Genomic DNA, 24,027 nt, shown 5'->3' with positions numbered 1-24,027 from the left:
TCTACTAAAAATGGAAAAATTAGTTGGACGTGGTGACGCATGCCTGTAGTCCCAGCTACTTGGGAGGCTGAGGTGGGATCGCTTGACCCCAGGAGTTTGAGGTTACGGTGAGCTATGATCCCACCACTGTGCTCCAGCCCAGGTGATATAACAAGACCCTGTCTCGAAAAACCCCCCCCCCAAAACCTCAAAACTAGCCATCAACAACTACACACAACTGTCTACTACAAGCAACCCCATGAGGCAGTATTCATCAGCCGTAGCCTGTTCAAAAACCCAACACTGAATTGCTACCACCATCACTGATTGGTGATTAATTAATTGGTTTTAATTGGTGATTAATTAATCGATTAATTGTTACCAAGAATTAACTACCAACAACAAATGAAATCAACACCACCCAACTCCAGATAACAGCAACCACTGACTGCCATCATTCCGCCTGTTGGTCACCAAGTATCCCCCATATTTCCAGTTGAAAACAGCCTACCACCAATGACCAGTGTTAACTATCAGCTGTCACCAAAGACATCCACCACTACCACCAACGCCCAACAACCAACGACAACAACCACCATCACAACCAGTGACACCAACAACCCAACACACAACCACCCACAGCAACCTCTGCGCAATAACCAAGAATGTCACCTCCACCCGTCCCAGTCACTCAATGCAGCAATGCATGCGCGTCCTTGGTAATGGCAGCTGTCACGTATCGGGTGCATGTTACGTGCTCTGTAAAGGAGGTTACAAACGTCGTTTCATTGAATCCTTCGACAGTCTTCCTGGCATCCTCCACACCCCTCCAGGAAGATTCCAGCAGCCCCAGACAGAAGTCCTGGCCTCACAGGTGGGCTTCACCCTTTTCCTCTCCCACCGGCCTCTTCAACGCATTTATTCCCTCCCAGAGCGGAGCTGCCGAGTAGACTGTTGACTAAGCATTTACACGGCTTCCTTAGGGAGGGGTTGCTTTTCTTTAAAGTAGCAAATCTCTTCCTGTGTTCTTTTGATCAAAATCTGCCCGTTTGAACTCCTGAGCCTCCCTGGCTTGGCTTGGAAGTGTTCCCGCCCCACGTCAGAGCTGCAGCCGGGTTGGTTGCGAATCACCCAGAGGGGTCCTTGGCCGGGGATCCGCTATTTATCGTTGGTTTTCTGCAAGAGGGAGACGTTATCTCTTGGACTGACGTGACCTCTGCCTCTCGCGCCACCTCCCTGCCTCTGCCCCGGTTAGCTGTCCCCTGCAACTGCCCAGAACCCTGCAACTGTCCCTGGCCCAGTCACACGCCCTCATCCTCCTTGACAGAGTGACGAGAAATGAAAGCTGAAGTGGTCTGTGGATGCACGAAGCTGCGGGCTGAGCTTTAGCGACAGCCCGGCTGCCTCTCCCTGTGCGTGCTCTGATACTGCAGCGTCTAGACGCCGGATCACGACGATCTCCCCGATCTTGTCACCGGCAGACCTCACCCTCCACAGGCATCGACGTCTCTGGCTTTGGTATTCTCCGCTGCCATCCCCGCATGGATGACAACCAGGGATGGCGCTGAGCCTCCCCATCTCCCGCCTCTGTGATTGCTACAGCCAGACCCCCATCACCCGCACAGGCTGGCTGTCACTTCACCCCTGCTGCCTGTCAGACACAGTTTCCTCTCTCAGCTGCGGACTCGGAGAGGCTGAACCCACAGACCCTCCGAATGCGCCGACACCAAGCCCCCCGAAGAACCACTTCCACACCTAGACTGACTTCCAAATACGCTGTCTGTCGGAACTGAGGCCCAGAGAGGGGAAGTGACTTGCCCAAGGCCACACAGGGGGATGAGTCCCTCACCGCCCCTGAGCCCCAGCAAAGGGGTAAGTCCCCATCTCTGCAGATTCTGTGATTCTGCCGGGGCCACCGTGTATCTTCTAGTCACTGCTCCGTCTTTGGTCACCATCACCACCCTGGCATCCTTTCTGCCATCAGAATGGGAGCTTGGCCCCTGGTAAGGGACGCCGGGGGTACGTGAGCTGCCCTGAGGGACCCCCAAGCGGTCCTCCACGCACCTCTCCTTTGCCCTGCTTTCCGATGGTGGCTTTCAGGACACCTCCACCTGGCTGGTGCACTGCGCCCTTGCGCGTCCAGAGCCCACCCTTGAAGGACTTACCATGCTGAGAGTTGGGGTCGGAGCTCCTGGGGTGCCGGGTGCACGCGAATGGGTCGTGACAGGGGTGCCGCTTCAGGGGGCTCTTGGGGGCGGCTCGGGCATGGCGGTACTCCTGCTCCTTAGCCCGACTCCCGCTCTAGTTCCTCTTACAACAGCCCCTCTCTCACTTCCTTTGGCGGGAGGGGCCGCGCCCCATGGGGGAGGGAAGCTGGCCTTGGGGGCAGGGAGGGGGCGGGGAGAGAGCCCTGGCAGGGCTTGGGGAGCTGGCTTTTTGGGGCGCTCAGCCTGAGGGGAGAGGTCAAAGATGGACAGTAGCCACTCCCAGACCCCAGAAAGCCCCTTCTCCATCTCCTTGGGGACAAGGACCACAGCCAAGAGCATTCGGGTCAGCTGCAGGGCTGACCGTCTCTTTTGAGGGCCATCCCAGGAAGCACGTGGGCCGCCCGGTTTTCAAAACCAGGGAAGGGAAACATCACTTCAGATGTGTCTCCCACAGGCAGCCCCGGCCAAACTCCCTCTTCCAGAGCCGCCTCTCCGCTGGTCCTGGCTCCGCAGTGACCCCCGAGATCCAAGCGCGACCGTGAGTGCTCGTGTCAGGGGGGGTGGAGGGTACCAGGAGCCGGGTGCACCTTTCGGGTCCCTGGCTTTGGATGTCAGATCTGCATTTAACAACCCGAAGTTCTGCTGCTTCCTGTCTGACTCGGCCACTCCGCTTTCTCTTTGTAAAACGGGAACTCCGGCCCTCCCAGCAGTGCCCATTCCGTGTCCTGATCTTTGGGGCAGCAGCAGACCATGTATGAGTCTCTGCTTGACATTGGAGGAAATGACATTCCCAAGAGGTTGTCACCTGCCCACGCCACCTGGCGAGGAGGTGGCTGAGACAGAACCCGACCCTGGCAGAGCGTGGCGGGAAACTGTTCAGATGTATCTGTGGTCCAGGCCTGAGGACCGGGCGGCGCGCACACACCCTCCTCCCAGAGGTCGCCTAGACACCGCGTCTGGCAGTGGCCACAGCTGGGAGGGCAGGAGCCCGTCTCTCCTGGAACCTCCTGAGCGAGTTTGCTGAATTGACGGGCTTGGTGCCTGCAAAGTTCAGCAACGTCTCCAGGCACTAAGTGACTAAATAGGCAGAAGGACCCCACTTTGCAGGGGCTAATCAGGGGAGGCTTCTGGGAGGAGGCGACGTTTGTGTGCTGACACTGAAAGGTTGGAGTCCACCAGGTGAAAAGGGGCAGGGTGGGTACACCTGGCCCAGCAAATCACTCATGCAAACGCCCGGAGATGGGAAGAGTTAGGGCCACCTAGGAACTTCAGGGAAGAGGCTGGTGTGGCTGGAGCGTGCGGAGTGACCTAAAGACTGTGGTGGCCAGCACAGCAGGTGCCAGACATGTGGCTTTCGAGAACCTCCTTCAAAAGCTGTGCTTTTGTTCTAAGATCCCTGGGCTCTTGCCTACATTGTTAAAAAGCCCCCTTCTGGCTGCTGGGCGTGACCCATGAGGGGCTGTGGCCCCTCCCCCCTTCCAAGCCTGGATGGGGGCTGCCAGACGCTGACATGGTGACACACACACACACACACACACACCTACACGTGGAAATCTACACAAGACAGAACTTTATTGATGGAGGGCTTCCTGGCAGGAGTGTGTGGGCCCCAGGGCAGGGTCTGTAGCACCATGAGGGGGTGGCTTGGATGTTGGGGTCTCCCTGGGGCAGGCAGGGCGGAAGGTGGGGTGGATCTTCCCCCTGGACTAGAGGGGGAGGGTGTCAGGGAGGTGGTGCTAATTCCCCTCCCCCATAGCAGACATAGACCCCCCTCTGCTCAGAGTGGGGGCAGTTAGGGCAGTGCTGGGGGGCAGGGCACTGGCAGGCCCCTGCCCCACCCCCACTCTTCACAGTACATAATCCCATCCAGGGGTGGGGTGGGGAGCGTTCAGGACTCCCTAAGGGTGGGTGCAAAGGGCCCTGGGGTCAACAGTTGTCCCCTCCCCAGATCCACCCTGGAGGGGGGGTCTCACTATGTGGATGGGGAGAGGCTGAAGAGGGACCCTTGGGGTAACCAGCCCCTCCCCTTCCCCAGCCAGGAGCCCTGCAGGGGTTCCCAATAAATAACTTCCGGCTCCATCTCATCTTTCACTTCCAGCTCCCGCCCCCCTGGGGCCCCCTCTAGCCAGCGGCAGGGCTGGGGGAGGGGAGGAGCGGGGACCCCCCCCCCATTCCCCCCATCCCCCCTAGCCAGCGCCCGGCTGTGGCTCCGGGTGCCGCGCGCTCCCCCTAGTGGCCCTGGCAAGTTTTGCAGCACATCTGGCGGAAGTAGGCTCGGCTGCAGAACTGGAATTTCAGCACCAGGGGACAGTAGGCGACCTTGTTCACATCCTTGCACTCTGGTGGGGGGGTGAGGGGACAGGAGAACAGGGAAAATCAAGTGTGCGCCGCCCTCCTCGTAAGGGCGCGCCCGCTGCTACCTGCACACTGCCTCCTAGCCGGCGACTGCCTCTCCGTGCCTCAGTTTCCCCATCTGTCAAAGGGGGCTTATGACAGTATCTATGCCATAAGGCTATTTGGAGGATTTACAAAGTGCAGCGTCTGGACCAACGTGGACTCATTATTACCGAGAAAAGTATTCCTGTTCCACAGATCCTTTTGATACCACCCGGGAGAGAACATTCGTTTGGGGCTATAAAGCCCCAGTTGTTTTCTCTTTTTAGAGACGGGGTCTCGCTCTGTCGCCCAGGCTGAAGGGCAGTGGCATGATCACAGCTCTCACTGCAGCCTTGAACACCTGGGCTCAAGTGATCCTCCTCCCTCGGCCTCCCAAAGCACTTGGCTCACAGGCGTGAACCACTGTGCCCGGCCTCACGTGGATTATTTAATTCCACCCCCCAATGGGCCCTCTCCCATCACATGAATATATTATTCCCTCCCCCTTGGAAGATAAGGAAGTTGAGGCACAGAGTTGGAAGATGAACCGGATAGTTTGGATCCAGTACCCAGAGTAAGGAATCTACTGCTCTTTGTAGAAAATAAATGTACATAGATACAAAAAAAAAAAAAAAAGGGTGTATTTAAACAGTGGTGCTCAGGGGATGGTAATTTTGATGCCCAGGGGCATTGGGCAATGTCTGGGGACACTGTTGGTTGTCACAACTGGGGGAAGGCTGCTATTGGCACCACTGGTGCTGCCAAACATCCTACCAAGCACAGGGCAGCCTCCTCCCATCCCCAAAGAAACGTCTGGACCAAAATATCAATAGCACCTGAGGTTGAGAAACTCTGATTTAAAGAAAAAATATTAGGGCCAGGCACGGTGGCTCACGCCTGTAATCCCAGCACTCTGGGAGGCCGAGGCGGGAGGATCGCTCAAGGTCAGGAGTTCTAGACCAGCCTGAGCAAGAGCGAGACCCCGTCTCTACTAAAAAATAGAAAGAAATTAATTGGACAACTAAAAATATATAGAAAAAATTAGCCGGGCATGGTGGCGCGTGCCTGTAGTCCCAGCTACTTGGGAGGCTGAGGCAGTAGGATCGCTTGAGCCCAGGAGTTTGAGGTTGCTGTGAGCTATGCTGACGCCACGGCACTCACTCTAGCCCGGGCAACAAAGTGAGACTCTGTCTCAAAAAAAAAAAAAAAAGAAAAAATATTAGGCAAATAATGCTACAGGTGGAGACAGAGCAAGGCATTTCAGAGGTTCGAGAAGCTCTAGGACTAACAGTAAGGACCCCCACGCCCTCTGATGGCTTCCTCTGGCCAGGCCAAGGGCCCTCCCGGTGCGCCCCGGCCTGGCGCCCACATACCTTCGGGGCTGTCCCCGGGGGGCGCGCTGTCGCACTTGGCGTCACACTGCTGCGTGGCGGGCGGCCGCAGGGCCTCCGTGCATTCTTGCGACGGCTGCCCGGTGTGGCTGGTGCAGCGCACGGAGCGCTGCTGCTGCCCGACGCCGCAGGGCGCGGAGCACTGCGGAGAGGCGCCGCTGAGCCGCCGTCCCCTGCCCCGGCCCAGGTCCCCGCCCTCGCCCCCCAGGGCCTGCCCGCCTACCTCGCCCCACTCGCCTGCCACCCAGCGCGCCGGCGGGCAGCGGCGCAAGTTGCAGCGCATGGTGGCCGGTGGCTTGGCTGCAGGCGGGCAGTGAGCCGGGGGCAGCGTGGCGCGGTGGTCTGCGCTCTTGCAGAGGACCACGCGGTGGCGGAGGCCCGGCCCGCAGCTGGGGGTGCACTGCAGTTGGAGGGGGCGTTTCATGCTTAGTGGGTGGGCAGGGTGCCGCCTCAGTGGGAGGGAAGGAGGAGGGTCAGCTAATATCCACACTGCAGGAGAGGCGCGTCGGTGGGCACCCGACAGGGCCATCCCAGCCCCTGCGCCTCTCCGTGCGTGGCGTGGGCTGTCCGTGAGATGGAAGGAAAGGGACGGCTGACCTCAGACCAGTCGAGGGCCGCCCACTCAGGAGGGCAGGCGGGGCCCTGGCAGGCCTCCAGCACCGGCGGGCGCGGCTGCGGACACGCACTGTCGTCCAGCGCCTTCTCCTCGGCGGCTGACACGCGGCGCTGGCACACGACCGAGCGGCTGCGCACGCCCGCGTCACAGCTGCGGCTGCAGCGGGACCAGTTCCCTACAACCCAGCTGTGGGGGGTGCCAGGGGTCTGAGATTGAGGATGCAGGTAGGGGGTCCCACCCGGAGCTGAGGTTAGTAGGCTACCCCCACCTTCCCAACAACCAGCATCCTATGAGAACTGTCAGTGGTTTGGGCGGCTCTTGCTCTAAGCAGGGAGCACCCCTCAATTCATACTTGGAGCATCTTGACCCTGCACCCAGACTGAGGGCAGGGAGGTGCATCACCCTAAGGAGAGACAAATCCCTGGACAATTAGCTTGACTAGGGAGCAACATCATTTTGACTCCAGAACCATCCAAACTTGACCTGTACCTTGGGGAGCAGTTTTACCCCAACTCCCATCAGTCCTATAGCAATATCGCCCCAGCACTCGGGCGTCCCCGCTCCCCGCCCCCTGCAATCCACCGGCTCCCCAGCCCTGGAGCACTCACCCTGACCCCAGGGAGCACTCTCATCCCACCCTGAGCAATGCTGCCCCCTGGCGGGTACTCACTCTGGCGGGCAAGGCTCCGTGTTGCAGGCGCGCTGCCTCTTGGGCAACTTGCTGTGGGCACTGCAATGGTGGGGGGCCACGGCCGAGCTGTCCAGCTGATTGCGGCACTCCACTGCCTGCACCTGGCTACCTGGGGGAGGGCGGCGAGAGGCCCGCTTAGCCCTGCCCGGCCCAGAGAACCTCAGCCCGGGTGCCCAGTGCCCCATGCCCCAGCCCGGCCTCACCCCCCGCACACTGGGCAGAGCACTTGGTCCAGGGCGCGTAGTGCCAGGAGTAGGGGGGCAGAGCATCGCGGGCGATGGGCGCGTTGAATCGGTAGCGGAGGGCAGGCAGCTCGGTCCGGGCCAGCACCTGGTCGTGTGGGGGAGGAAGGTGACAGCCAGCGGCAGGGTCACATGGAGCCTCCATCCCCAAAGGATGTACCTCGCCACCCCTGGGCCCAGCCTCGTTGTTACCATGACGATCAGAGAGGCATTAATGGGTCCCAGGGCTTCCAGGCTTTGGGTCTGGTCCGGCCCCTGTCGCAGTTGAAAGGTGGTCCCGGCTAGGGGCAGGCGGTGGGGCTGGGGGGTCCCAGGTAGCCCCTCCAGCAGCAGGGACTCCTGGTCCCCCTTCAGGGCTGGGGGAGGACAGTACAGGGGTCAGAACTCCAGACGCACTGACTCTCCCTCCCCTCGCCCCTCATTCCCCCATCTGCTCACCCAGGTGACTGAGGGACAGGTTCAGGTCTTGGATGAAAATGTGGACGGAGCCTTTGGGGATCCAGACGACGTCCTCGTACCCTGGACAACGGAACTCAGTTGTCACCCACTCGGCACGTCCCCCACATCCGCCTGTCTCCCCTGTCCCCGGCTGCAACAATAACAGCTAACCATTACTGCGCTAAGTGCACAGGGGGACATCCCACTGCGTCCCTCCCCACCCCTGTGACATAGATGTGCCAGCGTCCCCATTTGACAGATGACACTCTAACTGCCAAGGTTTAGGCACCAGAGCCCAAGCCAGTCTCCAGGGCTCCTCCTGACCCAGATCTGGGGCATTCATGTTTGTGCCTCCAGGACTTCTTGGGGTCCCTGCCACCCCACAGGGACCCTGGGCTCTGAGGAGTTACTGATCTTTGCTAATGCGGTGGGGTCAGCCCTGCGGGGGGTGTGGGAGGGAAGCTCAGCGGCTCTCACCGGCCCCGGGTGACGCTGCACTGAAGACTCCCTCGATGGTTTCGCAGGCGCTGCCGTCACCTCCGCACACTCGGCATTTGTCCTCCCGCAGGTCGGAGCCCAGGACGCGGTCACAGCCCACGTGCTGTGTGGAGAGGGCAGTGGGGGTGGGGGTGGGGGTGAGCAAGGTGGCCCTCCCATTCCCTGACCCCCCTCCCCGATCCGCTCTCCACCTCCCCGGGAATCCACCTTGCACTCGCCGCTCACGCAGATGTCCACCGTGTCTGGGCGGCAGGGCGTCCCGTCTACCACGGCGGCTGCCCTCTCCGTGTAGAAGTTGAAGCCCTCCGCTAGGCACGTGAGCGAGCAGGCCTTCACGCCCCCTGGGGGGCACAGCTCCGTCACTCCGTGGGCCAGACCACCCTGGGACCCTCTGCTCACTCCCTGGGGGGATGTGAGGCCAAACAGGACAGACCCCAGACCCAAGAGATGGGCAGCTCAGGCAGAGGGAGTAGGGGGCTCCCAGCGTCCCGGCGAGGCCCTGTGGAGCCATGTCCCGGGCACGCTGGCTCTCTGGGTGAGGACAGGGTTCCGGATAGATCCCATGATGCTATATCTATGCACCCGAAGCCGGACACCGCCCACGGCCTCCAGAGTGCCCCACTCACCTCCCCGGTACGTCTTCCACGTGTAGAATTTTCCACGGAAAGGGACGCTGTCAAATTCAGAGCACTGCATTTCCCTGAAGTCCTGGGAGCCCGGGGGACAGTCCTGGTGGCACGAGAGGGGAGAGGGAGGGATGCCAGGTGTGTGTGGGGCATGGAGTTAGGGCAGAGAAGTGGTGCTCAGAGCTGGATGGGTTGGAGGCAGGGAGGCCAGGGAGGAGGCTGTGATAGACCAGGTGAGAATGGTCTTGGCCAAGGCATTGAAGGGCGTCTGGGTGATGCATTCAAGGTTTGGGCGCATGCTGGGGATGACACCTAGGTTTCTGGTTTCAGACTATGGGGATACGAGCTCCCTCCCCCAGGAGGGGAGCTGGGAAAGCCACTGCCCACCGCGAGTTCTCCCTAGTCTCTGAACCTCTCTCCTCCAGTGAGCCTCTTGCTTATTGGGTATTTACCTGGGTGTCTATTACACCCAGGGCCCTGCCATGGGGAACCCCAACATTTAAGGAAGGAGCAGCAGAGAAGCCCAAGAGAGGCTGTAACGGGGAGACAGGCAAGGCAGGGGTTTCAGAAAGGTGATGGTAGGTGGTCCCAGGTCAGATGAGGGCATGAGCAAAAGAGGACAGAAATGCACCACTGGGTTTGGCGAGAGGAAGCCCAGCTACAGCTTTGGAGGGTGACAGAGAGCAGGGCTCTGGCTTGGGGTGGGGGACTTGGCCTGTGAAGGGAGGGGACCAACTGGATCACAGGGTGTTGTAAAGGCCAAGCAATGATTTCGAGGTGGGGGATTCATCTCCTGGAGGGGTCTGGAGAGGAGGAGAAGAGAGTTGGAAAGAGCCACATCTCTGGGGAGGTGCACGGTGGGGTGTCCAGGAACAGGTGGGGCAGGGAGGGCAGGGAAGAGGGGGGTGGCCGCTGCGGGCTTCCCAGGAGGTGGCAGGCGCCAAGCACTTTGCTAGCTTTTTAAGATGCGTTTTTCCTCCGCCCACCAAGAGGGGTCTTGGGGGAACTCACGTCGGTGTTGCAGGAGCGGTGTCGCCTTCTCTCGCCCAGACAGTACTTGCCCCCGATGGTTGGCCTGGAAAGGGGTGGGCGTCAGGACAGATATGAGGCAGGGGGAGGTGGGGATAGGGACGTGGGGGAGGTGAGGAGGTCGCGCCGCTCTCCCGGGAGGGGGCTGACCTGGGGCTGTCGCAGTGACGGCTGGAAGAGGACACGCCGCCGCCGCACGTCCGGCTGCAGTCGCCCCACGGGGTCCACGGGCCCCAGGCTCCGTCCACGCCCTCTGGCCGCGACCCGAAGGGGACACACACCCGCTTGTAGCACCACTGGGGGGGGAATAGATGGAGAGGAGTGGGTCCGGCTCCGCGGACACGCGTGGGCTCCGTGTCCCCTTCCCCCCGCTCCACGCCCCAGACAGGGGTCTCAGCCCCTGGACAAAGGCGGGGTCCGAAGACGAGGAAGGGGGTAGCAGCTAGGGAGCCGGACACCGCTCAAGCTAGAGGCGTGGCCTAACTTTAGTGTCAGGAACAGCGCTGTGTGTGTGTGGGGGTGGGGTGAGGATGGTACCAGGACAAGCGCGCAGGGCGTGGCTTGAGACGGGGGCGTGGCCTCTGGTCAGGGGCGGGGCCTAGGGCGATGGGCGTGGCCAGAGCCGAGAGAGACCAGACGGGCTGGGCAAGGCCTGCGCGAGAAGCGGCTGGGCTCGAGGAGGGTGGCCCAAGGGCAGGGGGCGGGGCCTGGCTGGGGGTCCCCCGGCGACGCTCACCCCCTTGTCGATGGTGTGCGTCTGGCACAGCGTGCCCTCGGCGGCCGGGATGCTGTTGGTGATGCACCGGTTGCTCTTGCTCAGACACCACAGCTCGCTGCAGACCTCCTGCGGGCCGAGGCGCCCGCTCAGGCTCGCCCCCTCCCTCCTCCCTGGGGCAGCCCGCCCGGCTCGGGAGGACCCAGGCGCCCCGCTCACTGCAGGCCCGGAGCTGGGGCGGCCCCCAAAAGCGCTCCTTTTCCTGGGTCTCAACAAGTCGTCTTGGATTCCCTTGCTGGTCATGGCCTGGGCCTTATCCTCTGCCAATGAGCTGCATTTATGGACCACCTAAGTAGGCCACAAACTCCTGTAGGCATGACTATTCCCATCCCACCGCGAGAAAACCAAGCTTCGGGCAGGTAAGGTCACTCGCTAGAGGTCACGCAGCTACTCAGGGGCAGCCTGGAGTCTAACCCTGGATCTTTGATGCAGGGTTTGTGCTCTGAGGAACTCTGCAGTTCAGCTTCTGACGACTTCAGAGTTTCTAGAAGGAAATTTGGGGCCTGCTGAGGAATGCATAGGAGGGATTCCGGCTTTTTTTTTTTTTTGGAAGCGGCAAAGCAGCCCAGGGGAGAGTGGAGGTTTTGAGAAATCAGGCCTGGTTGGTGACTCAGGTCAAGGGCCCCATCTCTAGTATGTTTTCCATCTGGTGGTTCTCTTTAGTCTCCCACCTCAACTGGAGGAGCCCCCCACACTTTTAAGCTGAAAAGGGAGGGGACCCCACCAGGCTGGGTCTGTGTGGGATGTTTCTCTGTTTCCCCCAGTGAAAAGTCAGCCCGATTCTCTTCCTGCCCAACTTCTGCTAAGGCTGGCCAAGGCCTTGTCCACAGCAGGAAGCTGGACCAGTCCCAGGGACTCATTCTGACTCTTTAGGTCCAGGTGAAAATCCCTGGAGAAGCCCCACTGGGTTCAAGGTGGCCAAATTGTGGATTCTCTTGGCGTCCACCCTGACCAACCACCTGAGAAGCAGAGATTCTTCCGTCTCATTCTTACAATCAGGCACAAACCCCTCTTCACACAGAATCCTTCTAAGCTTTGATGATTTGGGATTGGATGCATCCATGGCCATAGGAAGGGACCCTTCCCGAGTCAGCCCCTGAGAGATACCTGCACACGTGAGAGTCTGAAGAGTTGTCCTCAAACATACTCCCTCCAACCTCCTGCATAGAGTCCCTGCCTTCTGTCCCGCAGAGGACACTTCTCAGCTATAAACTCAGCCTGCTTTTCTGGCTTCACTTGGCTTGTGTCCTCCTGGCCATTTCTAAAAATATCACATCAATCCAGCCCCAATCCCACTTCTGACACCTCTTTAACAGATCTGAGCCTTGCTTTTTGACCTCCTTCCCACATGGAGGCGCTGTGGTATATGCAAATGAGTCCTAGGCTACTCTGGGATACCTCAACTCTACCACTGACTTGCAACACATTTCCCTTCTTTGGGCCTCAGTTTCCTCATCTACAAGATAGGCAGCCTAATGCCTGCCTTGCCTGCATAAATAGCTGTGAGGTATGCCCTGTTGCAGGGTAACAATGACCACAGCTATACCCGGACCAGGCACTAGACTGAGATCTTTGCATATATTAACAGTTTACAAGTAGTGAATAATTCCTCCCTTTGCAAGGAGGGCCAGAAAGATGTTCCTTCAAAAAATAAAAGGCAGGCCGGGCGCGGTGGCTCACGCCTGTAATCCTAGCACTCTGGGAAGCCGAGGCGGGCAGATTGTTTGAGCTCAGGAGTTCGAGACCAGCCTAAGCAAGAGCAAGACCCCGTCTCTACTAAAAATTAGAAAGAAATTAATCTGGACAACTAAAAATATATAGAAAAAATTAGCCGGGCATGGTGGCACGTGCCTGTAGTCCCAGCTACTTGGGAGGCTGAGGCAGGAGGATCGCTTGAGCCCAGGAGTTTGAGGTTGCTGTGAGTTAGGCTGACGCCACGGCACTCTAGCCCAGGCAAAAGAGTGAGACTCTGTCTCAAAAAACAAAAAAACAACAAAAAAAAAAAACAAAAGGCAGGCTCAATTCAATATATAGCCAGTGATAGCCCACGCTTAATATTCTGCCAGCTGCTCTCCTCCCCCCCACCCCCTATAAAATTCAGTTGTATAGAGACGCAGATTAAAATCCCAGCTCTGCCATATTGTCACACTGTGGCCTTGGGCAAGTCCCTCTCCCTGTACCTCATTCCCTTCATCTGTAACTTGGGGCTAGCAGGATTGCTGGGAGTTTAGATGAGATGATAACATATCACATGCTTAGCATGTACTGAGCATTCAGTGAGTGGCTGACATCGTCGTCGTTGGTAGGATAACTGGGACACAGAACATGCTCAGGGGTGGCTTCAGAATTCTTTAGGAGTTCATGAGAGGGTGGTTACCGGCTAAGTTAGGGTGGTGGTGGTGGGGGCCAGGGGGCAAGAGTGGAAAATCAATGAAACATAAATCATTTCAGGGTTTGGTTCCTTGTCTTGCAGTGGAATGAAGCAAGGGCATGTTGGCAGCTCTGCATCTGACATGGCAACAGCTTGCACGTGGCCATGCAAACTCAGAGCCTTCCGAGTTGTGGGGGTGTGGAGAGTTGGGCCTGGGCCCTGGGCCCCTAGGCTGTGTAGGGTGTGCTTAGAGAATTGAGCGTATGTGGGCAGAGGAGGGGCAGACCCTGGCTGAGCCCTGGTGGCTGAAGCCGGAAGCCAGCAGGTCTTCAGTGCTTGTAGGGGAGCTGGAGGGGGGACCCCACCAACCCTCGCTGCTCACGTCCCTATGCACAGGTGGGGCTTAGGAAGTCTGAGTCTTGGGAAAGAATGAGGCGGAGTCAGGAAGCTCACAGCCCACCCAGCCGTGAACTGGGGCCAGGAGAGCTCGTGGACCAGTCAGTGGGGGATGTGGGGAACGAAGACAGGGAGTGCCTGGAAGGTTCTGTCCAGTTCTTTGTCAAGTGAGGAAGATGACCAGCCCCAGGGAACGAACTATTATTTTTCACGAAGTCTGGATGTTTAGTTAAAAACTGCCCAGTGACAGTTCTTGGGACTTTGGTCTTGCTGATGTGCCAGACAGAAGGTGGCCTCCCCCCCCCCAGCCCAGGCCTTCAATCTGGAGAAGGAGGAGGTCCCATTCTTGTCCCCAAGCTTGGGACACTGTACAGCCCATGCACCTCTGTCCTCCCCGGTCCCCAGAGGGGCTCATTTTACCCTCCCGCCCGGCTTTCCCATACCCTCGACTGCCCAGGCGGGTGGGTGTCTTGGTGGAGTTCCCGGCCCCCCTGCGGCCCCGTCCCCTCCCAGGAAGGAAAGCAGGAAGGCTCTCTCTACCCCGTATTTACACTGACGCGATTTGACTCCATGCTGGAAGCGGCACTGCTCGTCCGCGTCGTAAGCTTGGCCGGGTGCCACGGTTGGGTACACGAAGTCCTGTCTGGGGGGCCGGTTGTTCAGGCAGAGTCCCAGGCCTGAGCTACGAGGAGAGAAAGCCGGATGGGGGGGAGTCCCTGATTTCCAGAGCCTCCCCGCCCCTGCCGCGTGAGCGCGACCCTCGAGGCAGGACAGGCAAGTGCGTCCTCACTCTAGAAAGCTGGTGATGTAGTCGCGGCTGCACGATGACCACACGAACGGGTTGGTCTTCATGGTGATGTGGGCGGCCATGAGCTTGGCTGGGTCCTGGCCACGGGCCCCGCAGCTGTTCCCCACCCCGTCGTGGTTCATGCCGAATCTGGGGAGAGGGGTGTTGGCTCTGCCGGGCGCCGGGAGGGGGGGACCCGCCCAGCTCCTCCCGTTCTCCCCCTCCTGTGTCCCCCGTCCTCACGTGTGCCCAATCTCGTGGGCAATGGTGAACGCCGTGGCCAGGCCAATGTCCTCGTTGATGCTGCAGCTCCTCTCTCGCTCACACATCCCGCCCACCGGGGCCAGGCCTGGGAAAACGGGTGCGTGGGGTGGGGCTGTGCTGGCCGGCCCCATCCACCCTGCCAGGTCTTATGTCACCCCAGGGCCAGGGTCACCCCAGCCCACTGCCTTCACCGCTCATAGGTGCCTGAAACCTACGGGGCTCAGGTACCTAATGTGCCGCAGGGCTTGTTCTTGTAGATGCAGATGTCGTAACTGCAAAAGGAGACAAAGGTGAGGGTTCTGGGCTGCCTCCTGAAGCCCGGCTGATGCCACCATGCCCAGCGCTGGGGGCTGCGCCCTGCCTGGGGGCATCACCTGCCTCTTGCTCACACTGTGCCCCCAGATGGAGCCAATCGGCTGATCTTGTGCATGCTGGGGGTACAGGAATGACTGAATGACTGAATGAATGAAGGGGAGGAGTGAATGAGTCCACCACCTCCCTCCTCTCATTCCCAAGCAGGCTCTCTCCATCCCTGGCTCCCCCAGGGGTGGCTAAAGCTTACCCCCTCTCCTAGTCCCCCCGCAGAAGTGATCTCTGCTTGGACTGAGACAGTCCCCTGGACCACTTGTTCCCTCTGCCCAAGTCCTGGAGCCCCTCCCTGCCCCTCACCGCGTGATGAGCACCGCTGTGTCATGGTTGGCCATGCCGTTCTCCGGAATGGCATTGCCGTGGCCACTGTAGTTCACGATGGATTTCTGCCACTTACAGAAGCTGTCCAGGGACTTCCCGGCGTGGTGCGTGATCTCCAGAGTGGGCTGGGGGTGGACAGAGTGACGTGCATGAGCGCCCACCACCCTGGACATGGCGTGGAGGGGAAGGGAGGGGCCCCCCGACCCCCACACCTGGTCCTCTGTGAGCAGGATAAGGCGAGTTACGAGGATGTTAACGGTGTTGCCCAGACTTGAGTCCTGGAAAAGTTTGGCAACCTGACCTCCAAGAAACAAGAGAGACCGAGTCTTAAGAGGAGCCCAGAGTAGAAAACAAAGAAGCAAAACAATGACAACAGCTTGTTTTAACTAAGTACCTAGTATGTGCCGGGTCCTAGGCTACACCTGCTGTATTTATCTGTTCATGAGTAGATGCTATTTTCATCCCCATTTCATAGACAAGGAAATTGAGCACAGAGAGGTTAGGTGTCATAAGTGGGACCCAAGTCTGGGTTGTGTATTAGCACATTTCTTTCTGATTCCCTGGGGCTCAGCTTGTCTCTCTACTCATACTCCAATCCCTGCTTACCCCTGACTGCCTCGAGTGTCTTTGCCCTATGGCTGTATGAAGGTACCAATTTGAGCATCACCACAGGAAGGTGGGACCGTGGGGGCAGGAGGCTCTGGAGACAGTGGTCAGAGGGAAACAGGAAGTGTCTCAGGGTTTGAGTGGGCACAGATGATGAGCGGGGATCTTGGAGCCCTGGGCTATCATTGTCCTATCTGGAAACCCCCAGCAATTTAGGAAACTTTGAAAGCCCAAGGGAGGGAGGCCGGGCTCGGCAGAACATAATGGTATCAGAGATGACATCATGTCAATATCTTGGGCCGTCTGTCTGTGTGCTAAACATTTTGTCTTCCCTTTTGCTTCGGTGAAAGAAGAAGACTATTCATCAAGCCCTTAACTATGTGCCCAGTGCCCTGCTTGGCTTCCCTCTGAGGTAGATACCATTATAACCCCATTTTACAGAGGGGGAAGCTGAGGCTGAGACAAGTCTTGATTGAGATCTAGAATGGGAAGTGAGTATATCTGAGGGTGGGTCACGGAGGTCAGCCTGTATGAGTTTATAAGTGGTTGCTTGTGCAGAACTCTGCATGCATACCGATGTGTGCCTGTGTATGTACGGATAACCTCAATGAATATCTGCAAGCTGAGTGTTTGTTTTTGAGACAAGGTCTCATTCTGTCCCCCAGGTTGGAGTGCAGTGGCGTCATCATAGCTCACAGCAACCTCAAATTCCTGGGCTCAAGCGATTCTCCTGCCTCAGCCTCCCAAGTAGCTGGGACTACAGGTGTACACCACGACACATGGCTAACTTTTTCTATTTTTGTAGAGATGGGGTCTTGCTATGTTGCCCAGGCTGGTCTCAAACTCCTGGCCTCAAGCCATCCTCCTACCTTGGCCTCCCAAAGTGCTGGGAGTACAGGCAGGAGCCACCGTGCCTGCCCTGTATTTATTTTTATACACAGTAAACACTTACATGGCACCTACTGTGTGCTAAGCACACTGTTCCAAGCACTTTATCAATGCACCAAATCCACCTTAGCCTTACGAGGTAGGTACCTTATGAAGTAGATGGCATTATTACCCCCATTTTGCAGATGGGTAAGCCAAGGAAGAGAGGTAAAGTAAGTCACTCAAGCACACTCAGCTAAAAAGTGGCAGAGCTGGGACTTAAGGCCAGGCAGGTTACCTCCGTTCCAGGGTACCTCTGCTCCCAGCCATTGTGCTGTGCTACCTTTCCTCATTCATTGCCATGTGAAACCCTCCTTCCTCACCTGTCCCCAGGTCAGGGATTGGGGGTGGGATGGCGATACCCCTTTTTGCCATCTTGAGGTTGGCCCCAGGTCCTTAGGGCTCCATGCCCAGGGAGGGGGAGGCACTTACAATGTTCATGATGGCCAGCACGTACTGCTCCACGTCGCGGCGCCCGTGGTAGGCCACCATCATCTTGTCAGCCACCACCAGGGTCTCCACGTAGCGCTCTCGGCTCACCGATCGCTTCAGGCCTGGCTGACCGCGCTCTGTTTCATTTCCCAGGGGCCTGGCAGGCGGTGGCTTCAGGGTGCGCAGCCACCATGGCCGCCCTTTCCATGGTTTCTCGTCTGGGGAACCCAGGAGAGAGCAACTGAGCCCTGCCCTGCTAGTGGGGTGCACAGCTGCCTGACAACTGTCCTGTACAAACCCTGACTCTCTACTCAGCAGCTGGACGATTTCCGGCCATTCTGCTGCCTGCTCTTGTTGTCCAACTACCTGTTGGATGCTCCATCTGCCCGACAGGCTGCCAAATACCTCATTCTTTTGCTATCGGGCGTCCTGGCAGTACCACGTCTGGTTCTACAATGTCTCCCTATCTGAATATTTGGGTCTACAGTGATTGTCCCACTGTCACATAGTTGGGTTGAATAAGAGACTGACTTCCCCACTGTCTTTTTTTTTTTTTTTTTTTTGAGACAGAGTCTCACTCTGTTGCCTTGGCTAGAGTGCAGTGGCGCCATCATAGCTCACTGAAACCTCCAACTCCTGGGCTCAAGCGATTCTCCTGCCTCAGCCTCCCGAGTAGCTGGGACTATAGGTGCACGCCACTATGTCTGGCTAATTTTTCTATTTTTAGTAGAGATGGGGTCTCACTCTTGCTCAGGCTGGTCTTGAACTCCTGAGCTCAAGAGATCCTCCTGCCTCGGCCTCCCAGAGTGTTAGGATAACAGGCGTGAGCCACTGCACCCGGCCCTACCGTCTGTCCTGCTGCCTGAATGCTCACCTGTTCAGCAACCGCACTGCCTCAACGCCCAAATGTCCAACTGAACACTTGCAGAACTGTACCGCTGCCATGCTGATTGGTTGAACAACTGTGCCATTACAATCAGCATGATCACATGACCCCCTGACAATTCCGCTGCCTGAGGTATTGGCGTGGAGCAGCCTGTCTCACTGTCTGAACTGTGTGCTTGTCCAACTTGTGGTCCTTCCAAGCAACCAACTTTCCAATCAATGCACTGCCTAAGTGCCTGACTGTACTACAACCAGACTGTCCCACGGACCACCCAACTGTGACATCACTTGCCTTTTCTGCTTGCACAACCAACTGTGGTTGTATGTCTACCAGAGTGTCCTACTCAGAGACTATCTGGTTGTACAACCCATTCAATGTCTCACTGTTCTGCTTTTCCACCCAACATTGATCTGTTTTTCTCACTGTATGACGTTGCTGGCAAATATTTTATTGCTGCATAACTTTCCTACTCTCCCATTCCCTAAATGTCTGAGTGTGAAACTGTCCTCCTACCAGTCTGGTTGTAAATCTGACCTTTTGACTGTACAACTGCTCGAGTATCTGATACAACCACCCCACTGCTTACCTGTCTGCCTCTGCCTCAAGGGAATGATGTTGTACATCCCCTCTGCTCATTCCCAGAAAGACAGATGTACCTCTCACTCCACAGGCTGTGTCCAGGTGGGGGTGACGCAGAGAGGAACGCTTGTACACCACGTGGGGGCCACTTTCCTCTGGGCCCCGGGGACCCTTGGGCCCACCTTGCAGGGGCTCAATCAGGTACTCCTCCTCGTCTGCCACAATCAGACCATGCTGGGTTTTGAGGAGTGGGACAGAAAGCTCAGATCAGGTTCTGAATCCCAGGACCCCAGAATTCTCTCTCTGTCTTTACGATTTCATTCCTATCTACCTATCTAATCTATCTTGTTGGGTTTATTTTGCTATTCCTTTTCTAATGTCTTGAGATGGCTGTTCGGCTCATTAATTTTCAGCCTTACCTAAGGCTATACATTTTCCTCTAAGTACTGCTTTAGCTGCATCCCCAAAGTCCTGATTAGCTCAAAATACTTTTTTAAAAAAAATGTCCCACTATGAGTCTTTCTCTGACTTCTGTTTAGAAGGGATTTTCTTAACTTCCAAACTTGTGGGAATTTCCCCTTGTTTCCAGAATTCTCAGCTCACCAGGCCTCCACAGGTGCTGATGGCCACATGGGAGCTGCCAGCCTGGCCCTGCAGGTGGCCGGCATAGAGGCAGTGGGGCCGGGCGGCCCTCTGCCAGGCCAGGCCCTCCCGTGTCCAGTACTCCACAGAGACGTGCCCTGCCAGTAGACGGGAGTTGCGGGTCAGGTTCAGCAGGAAGTGGGTGCTGGGTGCGGCCACCTTGTAGAAGAGGCGGGACTCGGCTGTGGCCCCCGTGCCCCGGCGCTGCCTCCGGGGAGGAGGTGGCGAGAAGGCCAGCAGTGCCCCGTTGTGGTCCACACGGGTGGGGAAGGCGATCTCATAGCTCTCCAGACTGGACAGGAACTCATCTGTGGGTGAAGGTCAGAGAGGACTGGGTGGGTCCTGCTTTCGGCTGACCTCTGCATCCTGGCTGCTGGCGCAGGTGATGCTGACCTCACTGACCCCCGAATCCAAGTCACTGGCTGCAAGCCTCCAGTCTAAATGACCCCAGGGCCTTCCTCCCACGAACCCCTTCCCCACCCATTAACCCCTCTTTCTGTTGGAGCCAGACTGGCCTCTTCAACTTCTTTTTCCTCCCCCACTGCCACCCCCAGACCGCTCTTACCTTGAGACCGGAAAGCATGCGCGACCTCGAACGTGAGGCCCAGCCCCAGGGCAAGGGCCCAGCGGAGGATCTGGCAGGCGGGAGCCATAGAGGCCACGTGTCCACATGTCTCTCCCCAGCCCCGGCTGCCGGCAGCCCCCACGGTGCCACCTCCCCTGTTCACAGCCTGGGCAGCATCACTGGGGTCTTGGGAGGGGAGAGCCAGGTCAGAGGCGGTGGCCTGGTCCCACTGCCCAGCATAACCAGTGCCAAGGCCCCGAGGCCGGCCAAGGCACCCCTCCCCCAAATTCCAAACGCATTTTCTCTCTCAGCAGAACCCCTCTCCCCATCTCCCCATCCAGTGCTCCCTGCACTCCCAGATGAGGACAGGCAGGGACCGGGATGCCACCATGAGCACCTCCTAGGTGCCAGCTACTGGCCCCAAAGTTTTCACACCATTGCATTCTATTTCCAAAATATCTCTGAGAGTTCCACTGGCACCATGCACAGACTTGGGGTGATAAGAGTCTGCCCAGGGTCACATGGCTAGAAAGCGGTGAACCCTCGGACTCATTCATTGGGGAAGGACTGCTGATGAGCTCCAGGGGGACGGCGGCTGTGCATGACAGGGACAGTCACCCTCCATACCCCACCACCACCACTGCCACCGCCACCACCGCCCTGGCCCTGTAGGGCTCAGTCTCCTGGGAGCCACAGATGACAGACAGGTCAATGGAGAATGGTCCAGATGGTGACATGTTCTTAGGAGGCATTAATGGGGAGACTGGGAAGCAGAGGTTGGAGGGATGAGAAGATGATCATGTGAAGAGGCGGAAGAAGGTGCACCGGGCAGGGGAGCAGCAAAGGCACAGGCTTGGCGTGGGGCGTGGCATGGCAGGGACCCAGGCGGGGCAGGTGCAGGGGCCGGGCAAGGGGAGGCTGGCATGGGACACAGTGGAAGGCTGGGGCGGTCAGTGTGAATTTTCCAGGCAGATTAAAGCCACAGCCAGTGCTTGGGTCCCCCAGAGTTCCACATTCCCACCCACCGTCCTCAGCCCTGTCCTTGGGTCCTCTGCCATGGGTAGTGCCACTCACCCCACCGGCGGGGCTGGAAACCACTGTCCCCGAGCCACCTCCAGGCCCGCTGGGCAGATCTGTTTCTCCGGCATCTGCCCCAGGCCAGCCTGCCGCAGACACCATTTTGGGCCACCACCCTGTGCCAAATCCTCCTCCCCCACGCCCTCCCGTCTCCACCCTCCTCCTCCTCCTCCTTCCCTGTGCAAAATCCCCCTTAATCACACACTGTCTTGTTTTTTTTGCAGCCCAGCCAAGTCTGAGAGTCAATCCCCAAACAGGGCAGTTTGGCCCCGGAGGGAGGGAAACTGGGTTTTTTTTTTTCTGAGTTGCTGACCCGAGAAGTCCACATTCCCCGCTTCCACTTGGACCCCTCCAGTGATGGGGAGCTCACTCACAGATATTTTGTGACCCTACTGCTCTGTTCGGCTGGGCTAATGTCCACTCCTTGTTTTTCTTTTTTTGTTTTACCTTTTGGGGGCTTCGGTTGGTGGCGTGGTGTGGGGCCCCTGTGCGGATCCTTCCCTCCGCTGCTCCCTGAGCCCCTCTGGGCCTTGGTTGCCTCTTCCGTGGGACCCTGGGCAACGAGGAGTCGCCAGGCTGGTCTGGAGCACTGAGCTGGGTCTGTAGTTCAGGGGTTGCTCAGGAATCTCTGATCCTCTTCCTGCCCCAGGGAACCTCTTCTTGGACTTTATCTTCTCTTCCTAATACCCTCCCTCACCCCCCCAAGAAAACTCCTCCCTCCATCCATCCCTTCTTGCTGCTGCTTCCTTCTTCCTTCCTTGGAGGCCTCAACCAACTTTGGGATCAGGGCCCTTCCTGGTCTGGCTCTCCTGGCCCCGCTCCTGTCTCAAATCACCCCCTCCCCAAATGGCAGCATGACAAGGCTTGGAGCTGTCCCTCCCTCTCATGGCTGTGTCTCTCCTCTTCCCTGCTGCCAGGCCTGGCGCCCTAGCTTCCTCCCGTGGGGCAGGGGGACCCTCCTCCCAAAAACCTCATACTACCTCCTGGGCTTCTGGCTCAGCTGGGGGGTAGGGGACAGCGTGGGAGGACGTGGAATAGGTGGGTGGAGGCTGGGGGAGGGGAGTCCCCTGTGCACAGGATGGGGAGGACAGGGGTCTGCAGGGGGCTCATAGGTGTCTGAGCCGGGGCCCAGCCCCCAGGGCAGCTGAAAGGTGTCACATAGCCCAGGGCACTGGGTGGGGGGGACTACAACCAAGGTGGTGGCTCTGGGGTGGGTCTGGGGGAGATGAGACAGGGGGCCGCCAGTTAGGGGCAGAGACCATGTGAGCAACAGGACGTTAGCAAGGATCGGTGCTGCAGGTATGTGTGTGTGTGAGTGTGTGTGTGTGTGTGTGTGTGTGTACACACCCAGACCCCACCAGGGCCTCTTCCCAGAAAGCAGGAGGGAGGTGGCCTGCGTCAGGGAGGGTGCCAAGACTGGAGGAAATGCCTCACGGAAATGCTTGGGAAACTGAGGCTCCGCTCCCTCCGTCCTGTCCTGGGTATCCCGGAAGAACCACCAGCTCCAGAGTCAGCCCTCCGTGGCCGGGCTCAGGGGGCACAGGGCGGCGGGATGTCCCGGTGGAGGCCAAGGCCGTGTCTGCCCAGGCAGAGGCCCGGCCGCCGGCCTCCTGCACATCTGGCCAGCCAGCGGGAGGCAGCCCCGGCCCCAGAGCAGACAAAGGCCCGAAGCAGCAGCGGCCTGTGCAAGGAGGGGGCCGGCCCTCCCGGCTGCCCCGGCTGGTCCCCCCCACAAACCAGCCGCTAATTAAAGGCCCTGAGCCCGACCGCTGGAGACACCCTGAGACAGACGGCTGTGGCCTCGGTGACCAACTCAGGGGAAGTGGGCGGCGCCACTCCCACACCCAGACACACAAACACACACTGGCAGCAACACACACACACACACCCGCGCAGCCAGGGACCAGCGCTCGGGCACCCCAGACCCACAAAGCACCCCCTCCCACCTCCGGCACACACACACCAACACACTCAGTACACTCAGAGACAGGCACACGGAGACACACAGCTACACACTCCCCAGACCTGTGTGTGCAAAACACACACTCATTCACACTCGTGCACAGACACACACGACAACCCAGGACAAACACATCGACACACACATACACACACCCAGGGCCTACACACAGACACACTCATTTACACACAGACACACAAGCCCTGGAGACACAGGCCTACACGCAGACCCACACACACTGCATTTCCACACTCACACCAGGCAAACTCACAAGTCCCACAGACCTAGATCCCCCCCACCAGACACACTTACACACAGGCGTTCATTAACAGGCTCATCACACTCAGAGACACACACAGATGCCTGGAGACAGACACACAAACGCTGACACACACACAGCAGACACCTATGTGCACACGCACACTCAGGCAGACACACAACAGAGATCCTCCCCAGACACTGACAGACACACACATGCACCGCACGACCATCTGCACATACGTGGATGGCCGCGCACACACACAGCAGAGAAACCCGGGCAGGCGCTCCCGCGAGCCCGGGCGCGTTCCGTGGCGCGCACCCTTGGGGACATCACGCACCGTCCTCACGCACTCCGCGGGCGGGGCGGTCCAGCGGGCCACGGCCACACCGGCCGACGCAGACACGCAAAGCCACGCGAAGCCACGCGCCGCCCCCTCCGTGCCCCCCACCCGCGCCGATCGCGCGCCTTTACCTGCGCGGCGCCCGGGGCCTCCGTCCCGCCGCCGACTCCCGCCCCGCGCGCGCAGGAAGGGAGGGAGCGAGCGAGCGCGGCGGCGTGGCCGGGGGAGGGGGCGCGGGGAAGGCACTTCCTGAGCAGCCTGCCAGGGTTATAAAAAACCCCCAAACCGCGCGCGGCCAGAAACCCCGCCCGCCGCCCGCCGCCGCCCGGCCTGGGCCGTGGGCTGGACTCGGGCCAGGGACCCGGGAGCTCAGGC

At 58.7% G+C, this 24,027-nt stretch overlaps 2 protein-coding genes across 2 annotated transcripts in view; both read right to left on the bottom strand.

Annotated features, from left to right (window-relative positions):
* Positions 1 to 2,245, bottom strand: part of MYO1F (myosin IF) — a 41,806-nt gene extending 39,561 nt beyond the window's left edge. Inside the window, exon 1 of the mRNA XM_012641225.1 lies at positions 2,145 to 2,245. Coding sequence (XP_012496679.1) covers positions 2,145 to 2,147 — 3 coding nt within the window. The 5' untranslated portion in view covers positions 2,148 to 2,245. The remainder of the gene's footprint in view (positions 1 to 2,144) is intronic.
* A 2,170-nt stretch (positions 2,246 to 4,415) lies between these two features.
* Positions 4,416 to 20,133, bottom strand: ADAMTS10 (ADAM metallopeptidase with thrombospondin type 1 motif, 10). Its single transcript, XM_012641356.1, has 24 exons — positions 20,014 to 20,133; positions 19,410 to 19,756; positions 18,884 to 19,040; positions 17,342 to 17,559; positions 15,589 to 15,672; positions 15,356 to 15,501; positions 14,915 to 14,958; positions 14,666 to 14,771; positions 14,426 to 14,572; positions 14,176 to 14,317; positions 10,830 to 10,937; positions 10,244 to 10,389; positions 10,076 to 10,139; positions 9,065 to 9,167; positions 8,646 to 8,779; positions 8,418 to 8,541; positions 7,941 to 8,021; positions 7,695 to 7,858; positions 7,464 to 7,590; positions 7,240 to 7,369; positions 6,551 to 6,755; positions 6,177 to 6,353; positions 5,936 to 6,095; positions 4,416 to 4,525 (listed from the first exon to the last, which is right to left on the bottom strand). The coding sequence occupies exons 1-24, from the start codon at positions 20,099 to 20,101 to the stop codon at positions 4,416 to 4,418; spliced, it is 3,312 nt and encodes a 1,103-aa protein (XP_012496810.1). The 5' UTR covers positions 20,102 to 20,133.
* Between the last annotated feature and the right edge of the window lie 3,894 nt (positions 20,134 to 24,027).

The sequence above is a fragment of the Propithecus coquereli genome, unplaced genomic scaffold (genome assembly GCF_000956105.1).
Source record: "Propithecus coquereli isolate 6110/MARCELLA unplaced genomic scaffold, Pcoq_1.0 Scaffold164, whole genome shotgun sequence".
Classification (NCBI taxonomy): Eukaryota; Metazoa; Chordata; class Mammalia; order Primates; family Indriidae; genus Propithecus; species Propithecus coquereli.
The sequence above is the reverse complement of the archived record's forward strand: the minus strand, read 5'-3'. Positions and strand labels throughout refer to the sequence as shown.